Source organism: Silene latifolia, chromosome 5 (assembly GCF_048544455.1).
Source record: "Silene latifolia isolate original U9 population chromosome 5, ASM4854445v1, whole genome shotgun sequence".
Taxonomy (NCBI): Eukaryota; Viridiplantae; Streptophyta; class Magnoliopsida; order Caryophyllales; family Caryophyllaceae; genus Silene; species Silene latifolia.
The window spans coordinates 9,495,182-9,517,989 of record NC_133530.1 but is presented as its reverse complement, the minus strand read 5'-3'; the positions used below and the strand labels follow the sequence as shown (position 1 = coordinate 9,517,989).

Below are 22,808 nucleotides of genomic sequence, written 5' to 3'. Positions count from 1 at the left end.
CAAGGTGGGGGCATCCCCATGTGCTTCCCTCTCTCCTCTATTTGGGTTATTTGTAAGAGAAAATGATATCCGTCAATCCAAAATGACGAATACGTGCCGTCTTCAATGAGATTTTGTGATGGGTCAAGTCCTAGTTAGGACATGGTGTTACCATGCTTATTAAGGCCTACTTGTATAGTTGTATGTGACTTGTCATTTTATTTTGTAGTGCTTTATTGTTAGCATTTCCACTAGCAGCAAATTGAACCCATCAAAAACTACACAAAAACTAATGTTTCCCGTGCCCATCCATACAAAAGCTAACCACATAATTAACCTTCCAAAAGTTTTATGAACTAAGTGGGTATGACGGCTGAATTTAAATATATTCATCCTTCTGATTATTTATTTATCTTTAATTTTGGTACAAAGACAAAAAGGAGGGCAGAGACTATTTGGGGATGTCGTTGGTGAATGACAAGCGGGCAATAAATTATGTGGTGATTAAATTATCCTTAGAAAATATTCTCAGAATATAAAGATAGACAAATGGTGAAACACCCATACACAAAATATAAATTATTCAAGTGAACATATAGGTAGCCAATAATATGCACTAGCTATCCACTCATTTGGTATGGACAAAGTTATTGATTGCATAATCAAGTGGGTAGAGTTGTTTAATTAATCATTATTGGTCTATTATGTGTTTGGTTCATTATATGTGTTGGTGTTTGGCTTTTCTATCAACCTCTAATTTTGATCTTCCACCCCCAATCCAATATTATGATGTCGGTATAATTTAGTTATGATCTACTTCTCCATTCAACTCCACTCTACCACTTTTTTTTTTTTTTACGTTTGTCAACGCGTGTTTTACGCGCTAAATATCATTAGCTACGTATTTGCAAAAATTATAAAAGTTAGATATTTTTAATTTATTCGTAAAGACGAATCAAACAAGATCCCACATGAATATATTTCTACTTACGTATCGAGAGAAAATCGAAATTGAATACACAATTGTGAATAGTGTACAAAAGTGAAATATGTAGAGTGAAGTTGAATGGAGGAAGTAGAATATAACAAATTTTAATTGGAGTTGGTTATGTTTTTCTTTTTTAAATTTAAAGTTCAGGGGCGGCCCAAAGGCTGTGCAATTCGGTTCACAACACAGGGGCCCAAGAGGAAATAGGCCAAAATCTAAGCCCAATCCATAACATTAAATGAAAATGATTTTGGCCTTTTTCCTCGTGGACTACTCCGTAAAGTCACTACTCTACACTCCACAGCATCTTTGTTTACCCAAAACACACGTGCATCCCCATTTCCCATCAATAGACAATTTTTTTTTAGATTTATTTATTTAAGTGGGTCACAGACTTCAAAGTATACTTTTTTACCTTTCTCAGTTCTCGGTTCTTCTGTTATATCTTCATCTTTTAATTTCTTTTATTTATATTACTCTTTATATTAAATTATTAATTATTGTGTGAGACATTTTTATTCTATAAAAGATAAAGTATTTATTACAAATAAACAAATATAAAGTACTGTATATTTTATAAAAGTGAATTGTCTCATGATATGAAACGGTCTTATTTATATAATCTGTGTTTTAAGTATATGCCTAAAATAAATCATAACATTTTTTTTTTCATATATCTTAACCTTTCCTTTTTTTCTCAAATTTTTATTTTTAATAGTTTTCGTTTAGGACCTCAAGTAAATGACAATTAATTGTTTTGAGGCCTCGACTTAAGAATCGGAACAGGGCCTCCCGAATGCACCGGCCGCCCCTGTTAAAGTTTAAAAGGAGTATATGTTATTAGTTACTATCTTGAAACAAAAAAAAAAAAAAAATCTTCACCTAAAAATAAATATACATTACTAAATTATAGAGGCAAATTAAATAGACCAGTGATATTTATACACCAAAAATACATAAAACCTAGTAACATAATGCAACAGGGTTATATCCAATCCTAAATATACATGACAATACATTACTAATGTCAAGACTAGCTTAGTGACAGCGATAATCCCACAGACCTTGCTTCACATACATTTGCTCTGCAGTAGTCAACTAATTTTGCGGATAAAGTCACGATGGATGGTACTTATAACCTAAATTCAAATTTCATTAGCATTATATTCGTTTTTGTAGCTCCCTTTACAATACAATAAAAAAAACGTATGCTCTATCACTTTCATAACTTCGCCTTATATTAATTGGATCATCAAATTAATTGATACGTTAATATCCACGACCCAACTTTAGATGCATGTTTGGTGAATAGATAGAGAGTTTGTGTCCATTGTATTTGCTTCAGCTATAAGAGCAAGTCCAATGGTTTGGGCAGGAACACTTGCTTTAATTTTTTAAAATTATGTTGAGTGGCTAAACCATTGGACAAGACATATAGGGTATTTTAAACCAAGAATTAGCCTTCATTAAGCTAGTAAGCTTAAATGACCCTACCACAAAATTCAACCAATAGAAATTAGTTTGCTTAATTAACATATGAGTCAAGCTAGTTAAACTTTTGGCTAAACCATTGAAATGAATTAGTAGCTCAAAAATAAACTAGCTTAAAATGTGATGTGGCAATTGTAAGCTAGTTGAAACTAGCTTACCATTGGACTTGCTCTAAGATTTTTGACGAAATTTAGCAATTTATTTAAGATTGGAAAATAGTTCTAGATGTCATACATCCACTAATATGGTCTACAACATCAATGGTAAAATCGTGTATAGACTAATATGGTCTTCGCAAGGAATATAATTCTTGTATAGACTACCTAGTTATGTACAGTACAGAGTAGATTATAATTAAGCGGCTTAAATTTTGGAAAAAAAATGCACGACTAATGTAGTGGCAGAACCATATGAAATGTCTGGGGCAAAAACATAGGTTGAAAATTTTAAGAGACGAATAAATATAATGAAAGAATTAGAAAAAAATTATAGAAACCAAAATTTAAATATAATCTTAATTTTTCATTGTTAGGAGCCAATTGCCCATTAGACCTCCTCAATTCCCTGTAGTGCATGAGGTTAGATTAAGGATGACTCCAACCTAAAACAAATGAATGGTCCGGTATTACTTGTATGTATTAAAAGTACGGTTATTTATGACTTTGCTTGGTTTAAATCTTTTAGCTGTGAATTTATATTCACTTTACAAAATGTTAGTTTAATTGATAGTCATAAAAACTGATACTCATAAGTCATAAACATAGATTAAACTCCGATATTTAAAAATTCTAGAGAATATAGAATTAAAAGAATTGTGTTTGAGTCCGTTCTTTTTGTTACACTTGTAAAGACCAAGGGTCCAAAATCAGTAAAGTATGTAGTCCCTTTAAACTTTGCACTATATTACTAATGGAGAACAAAGACTGAACCAAATCATGAATATATAGGATCGTCGTAGTATATTCACAAAATCACATGCATGAGACAGTGAGATGTGAGTGTTCGTATCAGTTTCTTGGTACAAAGTTAGGTTTCACGCATTAAAATTGATAAGTCACACCATCTTAAATTATTTGTACTCCTATTTAAGAGGAGAATTACACATGAAGACTAAAGTGACACCATGCATGTGAGCTATATATGTTAGAATTTCAATTTTAGTCGTTATTGTTTACCACCGTTGTATAGTGCAACGGATAAAAGTAATTATTTATAATAATAATAATAATGATAATAATAATAATAATAATAATAATAATAATAACTATTTATTATCCATTTTATATTAAAACGTGATCACATATAAAAAAATTGTCACTTTATAATACTCCGTAATAAAAAGGGTCACTTTTATCATGAAATGGTCATCGTTTATGTGATTACATTAAGCGCTTTTATAGAATAAAATTTGCATTTTAAATTACACGTCGGTCGAATTTGTGGATATGTAGTCGGTATCATAAGCATAGATAAAGTAGCTACTAAGGGACATGGTTAAAAATAAAGTTGGCAAAGTGTGATTTTTTTCTTTTGTTCCTATTACTTATCACAAATGAGAATTTGTGGCGGACATATCTTGCGACGGGTTAAGTATTAGCCATATGAGATAAATAAGACAAAAACAAAATGCCTAGGAAATAGTAATTTGTTTTATCTTACTTACCCACATGGATATTAATTAACCCGTTGTAAACTTATGACGAATATATCAGCTACAAGAGAGACTTGTTGATTACTTATTGTGAAAGTGCCATAGAGTAAGGCTTTAAGTTTGATCTCAAAGGATACATACTTGCTCTAATCTACACTTTTTGTTCGACTACGCAGTTTTTTATACGATAGTTAGGTCGACTCGATCCAGTTGACCAGTTTGCCATGTTTATCTACAACTATTTAGGGATGAGTATAATTTTTAAGCTAAATAAATATTTTTTTAATATTAAATTATATTTACTAATAATGTAATAATTATATTCGTGATTTATCGTACGTATCCTAAAGCAATTATAAAATTATATTCTTTTAGCAGTTTTTTAATTATTAAATGACACTGAGTATAAAAGGATACTATAAAATTATTGTTATCATTTGTATTAAGTTAAATTATTAAAATAATTGTTCTTTTATTTATTCTTTCAAATATACTCCGTATTATATAAATATTAATATTTTAATAATTCTTTATTTATCTTTCTCTTAACAAGTCGAATGGGTTGAGCTGAGTTTTGACCTAGAATACAAGTCATTTTGTGTCAATCAGGTTGTGGATCAAGATTTTTGAGGTCTGTGTCGTCCCTGAAAATTTGAATCGCGTCCGGTCGAATTGTAACAAGTCTAACTAGAGTTGGCCATTAGTACGGGCTGACCCGGTCTGGCCCGCCCTTGGCCCGTTATTTTAGGCACCTTAGCCCGACCCTATACACCCTTGGCACGGACCCTAAATTTCCAGCCCGACCCTCCATTTTAGCAACAATTTTTTTTGATAAGACCCGCCTGCCTAGCCCGCCTAAAACAGAACACTGGCCTGGTTCGGGTCATATCTCCCACAATAAAACAAAAACAGAATGCATGAGAATAAGCAACATATTTGTCTCTTATATACATGTGAGATAATATATGCTTGGCCCCTTCTAATATTAAGACGGATCTATCCATTTAAGTGAGACTTATTGCGAATTTGCGGCTATATATATGTTATTAGTACGGAGTAGTATATAAGGTATTGGCCCCATAAAGGCAGGGCCAAATATATATTGGCTCGATCGATTGAGCAACAAGTGATTCCTCGAGGCGTCTTTCCACTTGGACGCCTTTTTTACAGATCAGAATCACATGCCTTAACGGACTTACGGTCAGTATGATCTGTTACGAGTTACGCGAACGCAATGTGTGTATGAAAACATTACGTATATACGACTGTGTTCCATCTTAAAATCAAATGTTAATGGTACTCGGTATTAGAACTGTTGTGCGGAAGCGTGAATATCCCGTGTTCGGCCTCTGCTGTATATGTATCCACAACCCATAATAGTACGATATTGTCCGCTTTGGGCCAAGCCCTCACGGATTTACTCTTGGGTTCCTTCCCAAAAGGCCTCGTCTTATTATATTTTCTGGACACTTATAAAGATGATCTTCCATCTTTATTCTACCGATGTGGGACAAGGGTTTGCACCCTAACAATCCTCCCCTCAAACCAAGGACCATCATCTTGAGTCGGACCTTGACCCCCATGGAGGACTCTCCCACTCTACAACCCCAACTTCTAGACACCCGAAACATCACAAGCACGAGCCGTCCATGTGCCCTTCTTGGGGATTTGCTACCGGGTCCGTCACTTCAGAAGTCCTAGAACACAAACGGTCTCTGGCATCCAACCTGGAAAGGACCCACTAGACCTGTGGCACCCAATTTGATAAGGGTCCACCTGATCAACAGTTCTAGTACACAAATGGTCTTTTGTCCCACAAGACCTATACAGTTCTAGTACACAAATGGTCTTTTGTCCCACAAGACCTATGACGCCTTTCATCCATTTAACCCTGGACCGGGTCTTTTGTCCCACAAGACCTATGACGCCTTTCATCCATTTAACCCTGGACCGGGTCTGCTCAAGGACTCACCCCGAGCTAGGAGTTCCATGCCACCGGGTCTGCTCAAGGACTCACCCCGAGCTAGGAGTTCCATGCCTTACATGGTACAACTTCAAGTCTTGGGCCTGCTGATGCATCATCGTGTCTAGCCCAAGCCGAACCTTGGGCTCGATACCACTTGTTGTGCGGAAGCGTGAATATCCCGTGTTGGGCCTCTCATTTGCATATGTGTCCACATCCATAATAGTACGACGATATTGTCCGCTTTGGGCCAAGCTCCTCACGGATTTACTCTTGGGCTCCTTCCAAAAGGCGCCTCTTATTATATTTTCTGGACACTTATAAAGATGATCTTCCATCTTTATTCTACCGATGTGGGACAAGAGTTTGCACCCTAACAAGAACGAGGATAATCGCGGTTTTGAATCTTTATTTTGTAATCTAGGCTGAAACTTTAACTCTAATACCAAGTCGGACCAGATTCCATCCCTTAACATGAAATCTACATGTACTACATGACTACATGACTACATGACTTGTATGTAGATAGTTTGAGTTTGGTAAAATGACATCAGTTGGTTGTACTCCGCAATTACCTAAACATGAAGTATAAATGTATAATGAAAAATCCTACTCACTACATTAAGCGAAAATAAATAAATAATCGAACCTAATATTATTAGGTAATTATCAGAGAAGCAAATATTTGGACGATGACAACGACGTGATATTGAGATAATAACAGAAATACAAAAGAGGAAGTACCTACAAAAGTATCTCATCAAAACATCACTTTGTATATAACTAATATGGGAATGCGAATTTTTTTTTTAAAAAAATGTACCGTACACATTATCTCATTCATAGACAAGTAACGGAATTCTCATACTATTGACCTAACATGTCTTTTTAATTCGTCTTAACCGCTAAACATTAGATTGACAAGTAAATTAACATACTTCTCATCACAAGCAAGAATAACTGTTTTAGTATCAAGACATCGCGAGTATTTGTGATTACCAAGATTGAATATCTAACATTGATAATTCAGTAGAAACAAAGCGTCTTGCTTGTAACGGACAATATCCGTCACAAGCTGAAGACCTCTCACAATAAAGCAAGTGGGTTGGCAAGTGGGAGGTAAAGTGGAGCACCCATGCATATTGCCACTTGCATCTTGTGAGAGGGGCACTATCCATCTTCAGCTTGTGACGAATAGTGCCCGTCTTCAATGAGATTTTATGGAGTAGAAAATGGTAGGTCTTGTATTCAATAATTAAAGTTGGACCACATTCTTTATCAAAAAAATACAAAAATGTGTAGGTGGTAAACACACTAGCAGTAGCCGTCAATTCTTTGTGACTTGAACATAAAAAATCATTGCAAGCAATAGACAAATTTTAGTGTGTCGGAGGTTCGTGGCTACTCGATGTTTTGGCTATTGATGAGGAAATTTTTTCGTGTTTTATCCTAAAATAACCGTATTCCTTACACCTAAATTATTATCACATTTTATTTCGAGGATTGCCTAGAAGTTCACAATAATTTTTCATTGATGAGTTATTAACTTACTACATTGGTTATTCGCAATTTGTTGTGCTCAAAAGGATAACACATAAATAGATGAACAATAATTAATCGTTGTTATTGGATAGTATTGAAATTCAGTACTTTATTTTATCTTGCATGCATGTTCTTATGTGCGGTCCATTATTTTAATCAGTCCATCAAATTGAATGTGAAAGAGTGATATCGTAGATATTATACACAAATGTCGCCTTCTCATTTTTCCAAATTGGATTGATTTTCACATCATTTTCCTTCAACAATACCTTGATTAAATGCTTTAACGTAGAAACAAATTCGTATCACCCGTGAGCCGTGACCCATAACAACAACGTGATAGATGAATCATTAGTTTGATTTAGTTGAATACTTGGAATCCAAATTATGACCATTATTCAATATTCATAAAACATCACCATGTTGAAGTTTGTTCAATTAAGTCTTCTTTGTTGACTAATTTATGATCATGCTTCATGCAAGCAGGGGGAAACCTATATAGTAGCAAAGGGTAGCACTCGCTACCCCAAATTCCCAAAAAATGATTAAGATTATCGACTTTTGCCATCCCAATTTTTTTAAATATGCACCTTAACATAAGTGTAAAACAACATCAAAAAAAATTCGCTACCCCAAAATTTTATTTCTGGGTTCGCTCCTGATGCAAGTAGTTTTTTTTTTAAAGGGGTAAATTGAGTTAAAATGAGCATATATTTGGCGTAATTGTGTGTATATGTTTTACGTAGGTCATAAGTTCAAATGTACAATGACGACATAATTGAACTATTTCACACATATGAATATAGAATAATTGATACTACTCCCGTCTCCCTTAGATATTCTAATTTCTATTCTATTATCAAAGTGCAAGAACAAACGCAAATTATACACCTAATAAAAGAATTTGCGAGGATTAAAATCAATACGGACCGTAACAGGCCAACAATTCATGATAAAATCCTTGCGAAAAAATATTTCACCAAAATGAAGTAAAAAAAACAAAATGAACTACCGACAAAAAGAAAGTCGGAAAAAGAGTGGACTAATTTTGTCTACAGAAATAAGAAAGTAATCCCTAAAAAAAAGTAATTTGAAAATGGTGAAAATTTATATTGCCTATTTTACTCTTAATTTACTACTAATAAATAGGGGTGGCGATTGACTCGGGTCAATTGCGAGTTGGCTTAGAGTAAGGGGCAAGACACTTCAAGTTGTTAGTGCCAGGCCGGGCTGGAAAAACTGGGTCAAAACACGACCCAGTTAGTGTCAGGGCTGATGCAAGCCAGGCGGATCATGCCCATGTAACCTCACTAGGACTGGGTCAATGGGCTTGACCCCGGCCGGGCTGGGAGGAGCGACATTGACCAATCGCGCGTCCAAAGGTGGGTTAGGCCGTGCAAGGTGGTGGACTATGCGAGCCGCCAAAATTTGGCCCGATTTGGCGTGCTACTCTGAGCTGGCTAGCCACATTGGCCACCAATACTAACAGAGTGCATATATTCACTGTCCTCTTTACAAAAAATTATTTCACACATTTTTAAGTATACTATATATTCGTATCTCATGTTCCGTGGTAAATACAATGACGATCATACATTTACAATATCATAATTACAAATTCTTATAGTGTTACATATCTCACCTAAACTTTTTTCATTAATTATTATACATAGTATTTGAATTGTTTCAATAACCTCATTTATACTAGTACATTTTCCATCACCTATAATCAAATTTCTTAAGACAAGCAAACAAAATGTAAAATCCATTTATTAATCTCTTTATTTATTGGAAAAAAAATGTTGGTTTTGTACAAGTGAATGTGAACCAATGCAAAATGAGATTGTCTATAAATAGAAATGAGAAATGACATTCCACCCAACTAAAACCAAACCATTCACCTTTTTCTCATAATTAGTGCATATAAAAAATTTCCCACATTATTTGTGTTCATTTTCTCTCTTTTGTCACATCTTTTTAATAATTTCCATCAAAAGATTCCATTTTCCCACCAAAATTCATATAATTTCAATTACCCATTATTTATAATCATGTTTTATGTTCATTTTCAGGTGAAAGATTGAATCTTTTTGAAAAAAAATAAACAATTTTAACCAAAAAAAAATTGAAGATTATGGAGCAAAAAAGTTTTTTATTATCTGCATTGGGTGTAGGTGTTGGTGTAGGTGTTGGTATTGGATTGGCTTCTGGACAAACTGTGGGTAAATGGGTCGGGTCTACTTCTACTTTGGATAGTATCTCTGTTGAACAAATTGAGCTTGAATTGTTGAGGCTTCTTGTTAATGGAAAAGATACTAATGTTACTTTTGATGAATTTCCTTACTATCTTAGGTACTTTTTATTTATTTTTTATTTTTTATGTTTTTGGTTGGTTTTGGTTTAATATAAATTCTTGTGTAAGGCCGCCCTTATCCGAGAAGTTTGTAAGACGGATCTTTAAAGTGAGTAGCTTTTTATCTAAATGGGTTGTTATCTGTATTTAATAAATCCGTTTTACATAATTTTTGTGTAAGACGGCCTTACAGAAGAATAATTGTTTAATGTATGAGAACTTGGTTGATGATTGATGGGAAACTTTTAGAAATTTTGGTGAATTTTGGTTGAGAAAAAGAATTTTGTGGGTAGGTGAGTATCATACTTTGTTCATTCAAAGTTTATATGGATTCATTGATTCTGTATGACATACTTTTTGGAATTCCATCTGAAAAAAAAAAAAAATTGATCTTGAAACTTTGTTTTATGTAAGTATTAAATCATATTAAATGTCATGAACTAGTGCTTTTGAATCTTGGATGCTTGCTTTTTGTTTTGGAATCATATTATCTGGTTTTGCTGAACTTTTTGGATAAGTTGTATTCATGTTGGTTGATGAGTTTAGGAATCTGATCTCATAAATTCTCTTGATTTTTGATACTTTTGAGTTTTGATTCTACAACAACAATACCCCAAGGCCTTAATGGCCCCCGCAAATTGCAAGGTAAGGTGGGTCGGATGTACGTAGCCTTACCCTTGTGTTAGCAAGACAAAAAGACTGTTTTCGGTCTAACAGTGTAAAACTGTACTTAATTTGATAGTAGAAAATGATTTTGGAATCTTATCATGGTTGAGGAATGAGGAATGAGGAATGATTCTTTTGCCAACTTGCAGAATATATTGTCTTTGTAATTAAAGAAAAGTTGCAATTTTTTTTGGATGGTTGTATCATGTTACTCATATAGTCAATTATTTTGAATTGAGTTTTCGTAATTAGTGATGAAGTAGAGGAAAATCAGAAGGATGGTTATTGAAAATGTCGATATTAGCTGTTAATAAGCATCAAAGGGGCATGAAGTGATGAAGAGGCCTTGTTGATGTGTTGATAATGCTTTTTAATAACCATAAAAGTATAGGAACCTTGTTGTAATAGTGAGTTTGACGTCCTTTCCTGCACGACATTTGTGACAGTGAGCAAACCCGAGTACTATTGACAAGCGCTGCATACGTACATCTGAAACATGCTGAAGTTTCCAAGTTTACACGGAATTTGTCGCCTGGAAGCAGAGCTATCTTGCTATCTGGACCTGTTGGTATGCAACTTTTAGCTTTCTTGGATAATTTGGTTCTATTAATTTACCATCCAAATAAGGAAATTACATTCGGAGTGGGAATTGAGTGAAGGTGTTTTTCGTTCAAATACTTCTTATGTCCGAGAAGGGGAATTACGTTGTTCTTCTCTCTTCAAATTCTTCCATCCAAAAAAGGCATAATTTCCTAACAATATTTGCTTTTTTGTCTGCTTCTTGTGAAGAACTTTACCAGCAAATGCTTGCGAAAGCGTTGGCACACCACTTTGATGCGAAGTTGTTACTGTTGGATTTACCCGACTTCTCTATAAAGGTGATTATCCACATTTTTTTGTCTGCTACTCTTTCTTCTGTTTTTTGTGAACCTGCAATGACCATTGACCATTGTTATTGTTCGTTCCTACAGATGCAGAACAAGTTTGGCTTTAACAAAAAGGAACCTGTAAGCCCTCTTCATCCTCGGAAATTCTGTTTCTTTCAATTTTGTACAGGAAAAATTGCGTCTGAATATGCAAATACATTCACTTCAATTCACTTGACCTAACATGAGGTTGAATGATGCCCCTAAATAGTATCCCGTTTCTACCTTCAGACTGAAAGCGCGTTCTTTGACATGGCATTGTATCTATTTTGATCCTTAATTTAATTTTCAGAAGATTAAGTAGTAACAAATTTGTTAGATTATTTGCCGTATTATGTTCACATTTGTTTCCTCTACTGTCATTAGGGAATGAAAAGGTCTATATCAGAAGCAACATTGGGACGTGTGTCGAGCTTGCTTGGTTCCATCTCAATGCTTCCTCCAAAGGAGCTACCACGAGGTATATCTGCGACAGGTTGGCAGCAGATGTAAACTTCCGACATCATTTATAGATTTCTGTCAAATTACAACTCTGTTATGAATTATTCAGAACCCCGGTTTCCAATTTTTTGAATTCTTTTGATGCATCGCGGGACTAACTTTGTTCCATGTATTGGATCAAAGAGCTGTTTAAAGGTTTATTTTTACATTCCTCGTCTAATTTTTTTATAAAATTTTAAAAGCTCTGACAATAGTTTCTGCCAGGCACATTGCGTAGGCAAGTGAGTTCTACTGATATCAAATCTAGGTATTAATACACCTCGGTTACTCTTTAATCAAGAGAGGAATAGTATTGGAATGCTTTGTATTTTAACTGGTTGGATGCACTTATATAGGGCTGCGGATGCTGCTATTAATCCAGCAAAGCACCGTAGAATCGCTTCTACTTCAACAGATCTGAGTAGCTTCTCTTCTGTGTCACCAAGCTCAGGTCTTTTACTTTTTACTAGTTTACTGCTAACTTTCATCTTAAAATCTAACACATTGTGCAATGGCTAACTCTGTTTTAGCTTTTTTTCTACGTAATTTTTGTTATAACTAATAGAAATATTTATAATAGTTGGGCCCCAACCATCACCTTAAGGTTTTGGTTGAGTTGGTTCATCTATCATGGTATCAGAGCCATGGGTTCAAATCCTGTCAACCTCAAAACTCCTCAAAAACTCGAATTGGAAACCCAGCACACGGTACGGGAGAGCCGGTGCACAACTAACCACTCTTCAAGCCTGACGGGCATTTGAGTGAGGGAGCGTAATAGGAATATTTATAATAGTTGGGCCTCAACCATCACCTTAAGGTTTTGGTTGAGTTGGTTCATCTATCAATAACAAGATTGTCGACAATCTCAACGTATTGACTAAATATTTGCACGGTTGCTCATGCAGTCTGGCTCAATTTTTTGTTCCTAATGTAGCTACTATTTTGCTTATTTTGTCTAAATCATTCTATTAATATAGAAAATCGCAGCATCAACAATGTTTCGGGGGAAATTACTCGACCAACACCTATAACCAACGCACCAAGGGACAATATGCTCTAGTTCATGTTCATGCGCTGTATTCTATTCTAGTTTGTTAAATTTCATCCAATGAGATATTCGGAAATGTGATATGTTTTTGATTTTTCATCCTCATTAAAGGTTCTTTAAATGTCTATCTATATGCAGTGAAGCGAGCGGGGTGGTCCTTTGACGAGAAACTTTTTCTTCAAGCACTTCACAAGGTGTTGGTCTCCCAATCGGACAGGAACCCAATCATATTATATGTCAGGGACATTGAAAGGCTGCTTCTTCAATCAGACAGGTTATGCAACTTGTTCGGGAAATTGATTACCAAGCTGAGTGGCTCAGTTGTCGTGCTTGGATCTCGTATAATAGATGCAAATATTGAGTTTGAAGAAGTGGATGATCGGCTTACCAAATTATTCCCATACAATATAGACATTAGGCCACCTGACGACGAAAGTAATCTTGTAAAGTGGAATGCCAGACTAGATGAAGATATGAAGATGATTCAATTTCAGGATACTAGAAATCACATAGCCGAGGTACTTGCAGCTAATGATCTTGTTTGCGATGATTTGGGTTCTATCTGCCATGCAGACACAATTACTCTCAGCGATCATATCGATGAAATTGTGATGTCTGCAATATCATACCATTTGATGAATAACAAGGAGCCTGAGTACCGAAATGGAAAGCTTGTCATATCTTCCAACAGGTACAGTTTCACCATCTTTTCTCATTACGCTTCTCTCGGAGTAGATTTTATCTGATCCATGTCTTACTTGAGCAGTTTGTCCCATGGCTTGAGTATATTCCAAGAAGGGAAAAAATTTGGAAAAAACAAAATGGAAACAAATGGTGAAACTGGCAAGGTTCGGTTCCTTACGCATTATCACTTGAATATGTATGGCTGATATATACTATAAATGCATAAAATGATGTGTGTGTAAATATTTAGGTAGTGGATGATTCTGCTGCTGTGAAGCCAGAAAGCAAGCCTGAAAACTCTTCTACTGAAAGCAAAGGCGAGCTCGACAAGTCGCTTCCCTTGACAAAGAATGCTGAAACCCCTGCTCCTGTCAAGGTAAACCAACCTTCTGTTATTTTTGCTAGGTTGATACAGACTCGGCATTATCATTGAAAGATAAATACTGTAAACTTTTTCAAATTTAAACTCCGACTGAAGTAAGTTGCTTCATCAGAGAGATGAGAAAAGTTTAGTTTAAATATTTCCCATTTTATTCAAAAGTGATGTCCTTCTTGAGCAGGAAGTTGCACCAGACAACGAGTTTGAGAAGCGCATAAGGCCAGAAGTCATTCCTCCAAATGAGATCGGGGTTACATTTGCTGATATTGGAGCTTTGGACGATATTAAAGAGTCGCTTCAGGAACTAGTTATGCTCCCTCTTAGGAGACCAGACCTGTTCAAAGGCGGTCTATTGAAGCCATGCAGAGGTATACTGCTGTTTGGTCCACCTGGTACCGGAAAGACAATGTTAGCCAAGGCTATTGCCAATGAAGCCGGGGCAAGCTTCATCAATGTCTCAATGTCTACAATCACTTCTAAATGGTTTGGAGAAGACGAAAAAAATGTCCGTGCTTTATTCACACTTGCAGCTAAAGTTGCCCCGACAATTATCTTTGTGGATGAGGTGGATAGCATGCTTGGACAGCGGACTAGGGTTGGGGAGCATGAGGCCATGAGAAAGATTAAGAATGAGTTTATGACTCATTGGGACGGACTTTTGTCTAGAGCCGGTGAACAAATTCTTGTTCTTGCTGCTACCAACAGGCCATTTGACCTCGATGAAGCCATTATTAGGCGATTTGAGCGCAGGTCAGTTCAAGATTTGTGAAAATCTATTAAACAGCATAGCATCACAAATGTTTTCAGACATTATTTATGATCTGATAAACTTTTTTATTGCAGGATAATGGTTGGTTTGCCAGGTATAGAAAATAGGGCAAAGATATTGAAGACGCTCTTATCAAAGGAGAAAGCAGAAGAGATGGACTACAAGGAGCTTGCTACCATGACTGAAGGATATACCGGAAGTGATCTTAAGGTTTGTAGACCGTAGTGGTTGCGATGGCATTACTACGCTGTAATTTTGTTGTTTTATTCATGTATCCTAATTAAATTTTATTATTACTTTCTATGTGCAGAACCTATGTGTCACAGCCGCATATAGGCCTGTCCGGGAGCTAATCCAGAGGGAGAGGAAGAAAGATTTGGTAAATCTTTGGATACAATTTCTTGTTTTTGCAGTTTGCACCTTAAAACCATCCAATTCCAATATTATTTTTCAAACTCGATTTTCAACTGTCATTCTTACAGGAAAGGAAGAAGAAAGCACAAGAGAATGTAGACTCGACTGATGCTTCATCTGAGGCAAAAGGAGAACAGAAGCCGGAAGAGACCATCGTTTTGAGAGCTTTGAACATGGAAGACATGAAGCAAGCAAAGAACCAGGTAAAGATTACTTCATAATTTTGTAAATTGTTTGTTCCAAACAGCATCTTATTGAAATTGTGAAACACCGAACCTTCTAATCTCTCGCAATCCATGAACTAAAGGTTGCTGCCAGTTTCGCATCAGAGGGTTCAGTAATGAATGAACTGAAACAGTGGAACGAACTGTATGGAGAAGGCGGGACAAGGAAGAAACAGCAGCTAACCTACTTCTTATAGACGCTTCAACTGGTCAATTTCTTTATTCACATACGGCATCTTATATAGTACTCTCGACCAAAAATTCGATCATTTATACAAAGTTCCATGCCAATACTCAGGCAACAGAGTCCATCGGCATTGAAGAAAACCTGCCATTGTGTGTAGCATGTATTAGTTGCAGTGCTTATTTGTGAGCTTAATTAGTTGGTGTTGCAAAGTAGAGTTAATTAAACGAAAGCGCAATAGTAAGTGTACTTAGCTTATTCTTCTTTATTATTGGTGTAATTTATGAAACTAGAGTATTTGTCATTGTACATTTCTCATATGTAAACAAACTCGAGTTATTGGCTCTATTGAACATATTTTATATATGAATATTTTGCCCAATTTAATAATTTAGATAATTATTTTCTGTAAGAGAGTATGATATTTGGACGACATTTCTTATAATGAAGATCTGTCTTTTGAGGCGGACATTGGTTTTCTGTACTTCTGTAGTTCGAAAAAAAAAAGTATTCCTTCCAAATTCATTTATTGTTCCTCTTTCCCTTTCCAACCATTTTCCTTATTGTTCCTTCTTTCCTTTTTTTTGGACAGCTTGTGCATATTTCATTTTACCCGGTACGGATAATATCCCGTTGTAGTTATTTGTTTTAGGCTCTTCTTCGATCTTTTTCTAAAAGACGGCTAGTATTTCCGTCTATTCAACTCCAGGATGTTTTAGAGCCATAAAGTACTCGAAACTAATAATTTCACTCCCGAGTGAAAACAGTGATCAAGTGACGTACATCCTGGCATTGTGATTCAAAGCAGACGAATAATACAATACTACTGCTATTTTCTGAAGAAAAAGACATCAGTGTTGTTGATAAACCACTTGTTTCGATATGTAGGCTGGAAGTCTTCGATGTCAAAAAATATAATCGATGAAATGAATATTTAAGAAAATACTGCCAGTGTTGGAAGACAATATCCTAGATGATAAAGAGGCTCAATCGGCCACTGTAAGGGAATTACATGGAATACGTAAATTATTCACGGGAACATAGGAGGGCCTAGTACTATATATGCTAAAGCCAGTTGACGAAATATTCCAAATATGAACAACCAAGACGAGGGTCCTAACCAACAAACTTGTACGCATAACGTGACTCAGAAGACAACAAGACTTGATATCTGTCTTTCAGCAGACCTCGTGGAATCTTACTTAGCTACACTAACTTGTTTCTTTATGCAACCTTCTTGTCTTTCAGCGGACCTCGTGGAATCTTACTCAATACCTTTTCGTCGACCACAGCATAGTGCTTCTTCAGCTCGAGGGAGGCCTTTTCTGCAAAAGCATCAACTTCATCCTCGTACTTCTCGTAGAGCACAGGCAAGGTGTGCAATAGCACAAACACTGAGTTTCGGAAACAAGAAAACTCATGTCAGTGAAATCAGCAAGGAATTGCTAATTCGATTAACGGTTTCATGGACAGTTCTTACGTAGGTAGACGAGTGTCAGGAAGTTAAACCAGCCTCCGACTACTGACACGACCCACAATCCCGCTATCACCTGTATGTTTTCATATACAAAATAAAAAAAACCATCAAAGATCTTTCCCAGAAGCAAATAATATTCTTCATTATGATTAAACTCGTGGAAATAATGTGGGAACACTTCAATTACAGCAAAATAGGGACATAAGCTTACAACAAGAAATTTCTTCAGATCTTTCCCGGAAGCAACGTCCCGTAACACTGCAAGAACCTGGTTGATTTCAGATCTTAATGCAGAGGCGAATTCTAGGAGAGCATTTTCAGGGATGTGAACATCTGGTATACGTGGTGGTGCCCTAACCAATTCAACACTCATAGTAAAGATAAATGTCATCTCAGATAACAGGTCAGCAAATGCAAAAATAAAATCGGGGTTGCATACTTTTTGACGAATGCGGATGCATTTGACCAGAGGAAAAGGACTGAAAGAGTGAATATTAGGATGTGGCAGACGAGGGTCAGTAAATGATATTCAAGTAATTCAAAGAGAAACCAAATTACAGTAGCAACACCGAGCACAGTGGCAGAAATCTTCTTGTCCCTCCACATAAAAACATCAGCAGCTGTAAACAGAGACATTCAAACAGCAGTCAGAGCTGAGAGACAAGCTAGAAATGGTATCAATTTCTAACACCCAACAAAAGTATAAAAGAAAAGGCCGAAGAGGGTTGCGATGAGGAAGTACAAAACAATACTCCGTACCATTTAGAATGTGTTTTAGACTTTAGATGGCATTAGATGGGAGGATGGAGGAACGGAGTTTAGAATTGGAAGTACAAAACAATACTCCGTACCATTTAGAATGTGTTTAAACAATACTCCCTCCCCCTTCCTTTCTCACCAACTCCCTCCATCCAAACAAAGCCTAAAAGGTGAGGGAAGCAGACCAAATTTATAGCATCAATGAAATCGTTCTCTCAATTTTTGATATCAAGTATTTCATCCTCGGGCAGAGCTAACGACTGATGTATGGTTCAGGGCACACTAATCAACTATTGAAGAACTCGGCTAAGCAGCGAGCATATGAGCGACATTGGTGATATCCACTAATATAACAACAAAGTCTCATTTCAAAAATAATGATGTTAAGTCAGCTGATATAAATCACCATCCGGAACTTGTGTTAGTCAATAATCATAATATCCCAATTGCGGCAATCAACATTACAAACTAGATGAGACATAAGCCTATTGCTCCAACATGCAGAAACACCACTTTCCATTTTCTTCGCAAAAGAGAACCTCCATAGTCAAAGATTTCTAAAAATTTGCGTCACAATTACAAAGTAAAAAATGACAACACCGTTACAGAACCCTACTTGAAGTTGATCATCTCATTTACAGCAGTCATTACTCAGTATCGATCAAGTTCCAAATCATTTGTATCTACAATCCAATGCCTTGCAAGTTGCAACAGTGCTACACTGCTGGTATCTAAACAATGTTACACAAACATCCTTCGCCTTTTTCTCAATTTAATATACACAATTTCACCTAAGATGACAACAATTTTACACAATATCTCAATGAAATTAAGTAATCAACCTAACAAACACCAAAATAATAAAAATCATCGCGAATAAAACGCGCCAGTGAGAAAACTCACGTTCACACAAATTCATATACCTATCAAATACCAGTAAAAGATCAAAGCATAGTAATAACACATTCTACAACTTACAAACTAGTATTATCATTAATTCGTTATTAGCAAAATAATCCATGCAAAGCTACAGGAATCACAGAATTTCAACTATGGACTACAATAACATCAATTAAACACAATATATCTCAACAAAATCAAGTAATTAACCAAAAAATCAACAAAATCATATTTCTAACACTATGCAAAGCTACAAAGGACACACAATTTCGCAATTTCACCTACGATCACATCAATTTTACACAATATCTCAATAAAATCAAGTAATTAACCTAAAAAAACAACAAAATTCACCATAACACTGAAAAACCATCGCGAAACAATCAAAAGAGAGAGAAACGCACATTTACCACCGCCGAGAACCTTATGAACAGGCTGTTTTCGGCCGAAGAGGCGGTAAACGTCGGACTTCATTGACGACGACGACGAAGAACTCACCGCCGAAACTTCCTCCGAAGGAACAACCTCCGGCGGCGGCACGTGCGCCAAAGACGGCATAGCATCTCCGTGTTGTACCGTTTTGTTGTTCTCCGCTTCGTCGTCAGATGATGAGGATGAAGAGGAGCGGCCGTGGATCTTGTCCGTGATCTTCTCCATGAATGACTCGTGTTGTTCCTCAGACATGTCGAGTTTTGGTGCGAAAAATGGAGATTAGCGGTGTGGAGGTTGTTAGTACTTTGCAGTGTGGGAGAAATGAGAGAAGAATTACCCGTGTGTGTTTCGACGGTGCAGTTACGGGGTTACGGCCGTACAGGTGTGGAATTAATTAATTATAAATATCGCGTTCGGGTTGAGTTCGGGTCAGGTTGATATCGATCAGGTTATTACCGATGTGTGTTTGCCTGATTATTTTCGGGCTGCGCATGCTTGGCTTATCTTGTTGTCCCCGGGTCGTCTTGGATCGATTCAGGTCACTATTAGTTAATTTTGCATCAAATTTAGTTGGTTTCGTGTTCTCAAAGTATTCTTTTGGTGAAACAAAATGTCAGTGAAGTGAATTTGAATCGAATGAATGAAGCTAAACGAATCAATCAACTTAATAGATTTGAATCAATCGAATCGAATCGAACTTAATCAATCGAATCGAAATAATAATAATAATAATAATAATAATAATAATAATAATAATAATAATAATAATAATAATAACACAATACCAATAATAGTAATAAATGTTATAATAATATTATTCGTTATTATTATTATTAATAAAATATCAATATAATATAATAATAATCTAATAAGTAATATAAAAAATAAAATAGTAATATAATAATAATATATTAGTAATATAAATAATATTATTAATAATATTATAATATATTAAATAATAAAATTTATTATTATTAATAACTAAAAAACAAATATGATAAGTATAATATAAATATTATAAATAATAATAATTTATATAAATAATAATAATAATAGATGTAATATAATAAAAATAAATATGTTATTAATAACATTAATAAAATGAATATATTAATAAATTAATAAATATAATATAAAAATATAACAATAATAATAGTAATAGTAATAATAATAATAATAATAATAATAATAATAATAATAAATACTAATACCCTAATATTTCCATTAATCATAATAATATAATAATAAATAAATATAATAAATTTTAATAAAATAATAACAATAGTAAAAAAATTAATATAATAATAATGATAACAATAAGAATATAAAATAAGAATAATAATATTAATGTTGAAATAAACTACCCGAATCGAATCAATCGATCAATCAATCGATCGATCGAACCGAATGGAGTGAACTAAATCGAATCGAACTTAATAAAGTGAATCGAATCGAATCGAACTTATTAGAATTGAAATTAAGTCCAAAAGAACAGGGCCAAAGTCATTTAGTAATAGTCATTTCCGATGAATTCAGATTCGGATCAGGGTTATTATAAACTATTGATTTTTTTTTTGAGGAAAACACCCCAAAGGGTATTAATTCATTAAAGATAAATCAAACGAAGCCGCAGAACTAGCAGCCCCAGGCAAATCAGACGACCAACAAGTTTTACCGACTACTCTAGGTACTACGTGAGCTAAAGCATGAGCAACCGTGTTATTAACCCGACCCGTATGAGACCAAACAACCGACTCAAAATCATTACAAAGCAAAAGAATATCATCTAAAACTAAATAAAAGTCGGTGCGACCCTTGCTTCCTTCTTGTAAAGCCTCGGCCACTTGCAAACAGTCGCTCTCCAGGACCACCTTTCGATGCCCCCATTCTCGCGCTTCCTGTAATCCGTCCAAGACCGTAATTGCTTCTGCATACCGAGGCTCCCACTCGATATCACGTGCAACGGAAACTCCCCATATAACTTCGCCCTGCCCCCCACGGCATACCACTTCTGTGCTAACACCCTCGCCCTCCTTCACCCCCGCATCGACATTTATCTTGACCCATCCCTCCGGTGCCGGTCGCCATCCACCATTCCCGCTTTCCTTTATCCTTGCAGCTCGCGTCCCATTCTTACAATTGGTGTCCTCAGCCCCTTCATTCAACACATCCCAAACCCGCTGAACAATTCTAACCGGCTCGATTAACGCTCCCTCGAATGCCACTTTGTTTCGAAATTCCCAGAGTGCCCAACAACCCACCATATATTTCCCATAGTCCGTCGCCTCCATCTCCTTCCACACATACTCAATCCAATCCCGCACCTCCCCTCCTCCGCACCCTCCTTCATCCCAGTTCAGCCCTACCTCGTTCCACACCCATTGTGCCACACTACAATCTCGAAACAAATGTAAACTCGACTCATAAAAAAAAGAACATAAGTAACAAGTTGAAGGGAACTCACCTCGAACCCGAGTTGCGATGTTTTCCAATGTTGCAAGAGCTCCGCTACACAGCTGCCAGAAGAATATTTTGACGCGAGGCTACACCGAGACTTTCCATAGCCGGTTCCAAATCCACCTTTCCCGCTCCCAATTCGAAGGCCCCCCATATTATTTCGGTCTTCAATCAACCAAGCATAAGCTGTCTTTACCGAATACTCACCATTCTTCTCAAGGCACCAAAACCAATCATCACTTGGTAAATTTGGACTCACCCGGATATTAAGAATACGTTGCGCTTCGAAAGGCAAAAACAGGTGGTTCAGCTTTTCCACGTCCCATCCCCCACCCCCTGGCTGCAAGAGATCCGCCACCTTCATCCCCTTAAACCCAGGCTGACATGGCGAGATGACCAACCCCCTATTGTTCCCACAAACCCACGGCTGCCCCCATATGAGCGTGTCTTGCCCATTCCCAATCCGCCTTCTTAAACCCCGTTCCAAGATAGCACGAGCCCAAACAATACCACGCCAAGTAAAACTTGGTCTAGCTCCTAACCCAGCCGCCATAAAATCCGACATAGGGTAATATTTTGTTTTCATCACCCGAGCCCATAAGCAGTTTGGTTCAGTAACAAGACGCCACGCTTGCTTAGCTAGAAGAGCATCATTAAACACCTCAAAATCCCGAAAACCGAGCCCTCCATCAGATTTGGGTCGACACAATTTTCTCCACGACACCCAAGAAATGCCTCTACTCCCCTCGCCATGACCCCACCAAAACCGTGACACTATCGATCGGAGTTCGTTACAAAAAGACGCAGGAATTTTGAACACACTCATCACATAGGTAGGGAGTGAATTGGCCACTGCCTTTATAAGAACCTCTCTACCAGCTCTCGACAATATTTTCCCACGCCAGCCATGTAATCTTTTACACAGTTTGTCCCGAATAATGTTGGTAAGAACTTTTTTAGACCTTCCCACAACAGTTGGTAAGCCTAAATATCGCTCTTGGACCTCCACTTCTCGAACCCACAACCGAACAGCTACTCGGTC

The 22,808-nt window shown here is 36.3% G+C and overlaps 2 protein-coding genes across 5 annotated transcripts; one reads left to right on the top strand and one right to left on the bottom strand.

Annotated features, from left to right (window-relative positions):
* The first annotated feature begins 9,320 nt into the window (after positions 1 to 9,320).
* Positions 9,321 to 16,123, top strand: LOC141656659 (uncharacterized). 4 transcript variants are annotated; one of them, XM_074463632.1, is made up of 15 exons: positions 9,321 to 9,966; positions 11,080 to 11,201; positions 11,423 to 11,511; positions 11,605 to 11,640; positions 11,926 to 12,019; positions 12,265 to 12,307; positions 12,396 to 12,490; positions 13,226 to 13,778; positions 13,854 to 13,935; positions 14,022 to 14,147; positions 14,332 to 14,900; positions 14,994 to 15,129; positions 15,230 to 15,298; positions 15,402 to 15,536; positions 15,641 to 16,123. In XM_074463632.1, the coding sequence occupies exons 1-15, from the start codon at positions 9,749 to 9,751 to the stop codon at positions 15,752 to 15,754; spliced, it is 2,481 nt and encodes an 826-aa protein (XP_074319733.1). In that variant the 5' UTR covers positions 9,321 to 9,748; the 3' UTR covers positions 15,755 to 16,123. The 4 variants fall into 4 exon arrangements, with proteins under 4 accessions (XP_074319733.1, XP_074319735.1, XP_074319732.1 ...); XM_074463631.1 differs by having other exon boundaries at positions 9,495 to 9,966; positions 11,926 to 12,034; XM_074463634.1 differs by lacking the exons at positions 12,265 to 12,307; positions 12,396 to 12,490 and having other exon boundaries at positions 9,342 to 9,966.
* Positions 16,124 to 16,695: 572 nt separating this feature from the next.
* On the bottom strand, positions 16,696 to 19,676 carry LOC141656655 (reticulon-like protein B5). Its single transcript, XM_074463627.1, has 5 exons — positions 19,282 to 19,676; positions 17,658 to 17,838; positions 17,430 to 17,571; positions 17,222 to 17,291; positions 16,696 to 17,135 (listed from the first exon to the last, which is right to left on the bottom strand). The coding sequence occupies exons 1-5, from the start codon at positions 19,559 to 19,561 to the stop codon at positions 16,966 to 16,968; spliced, it is 843 nt and encodes a 280-aa protein (XP_074319728.1). The 5' UTR covers positions 19,562 to 19,676; the 3' UTR covers positions 16,696 to 16,965.
* Positions 19,677 to 22,808: the final 3,132 nt, after the last annotated feature.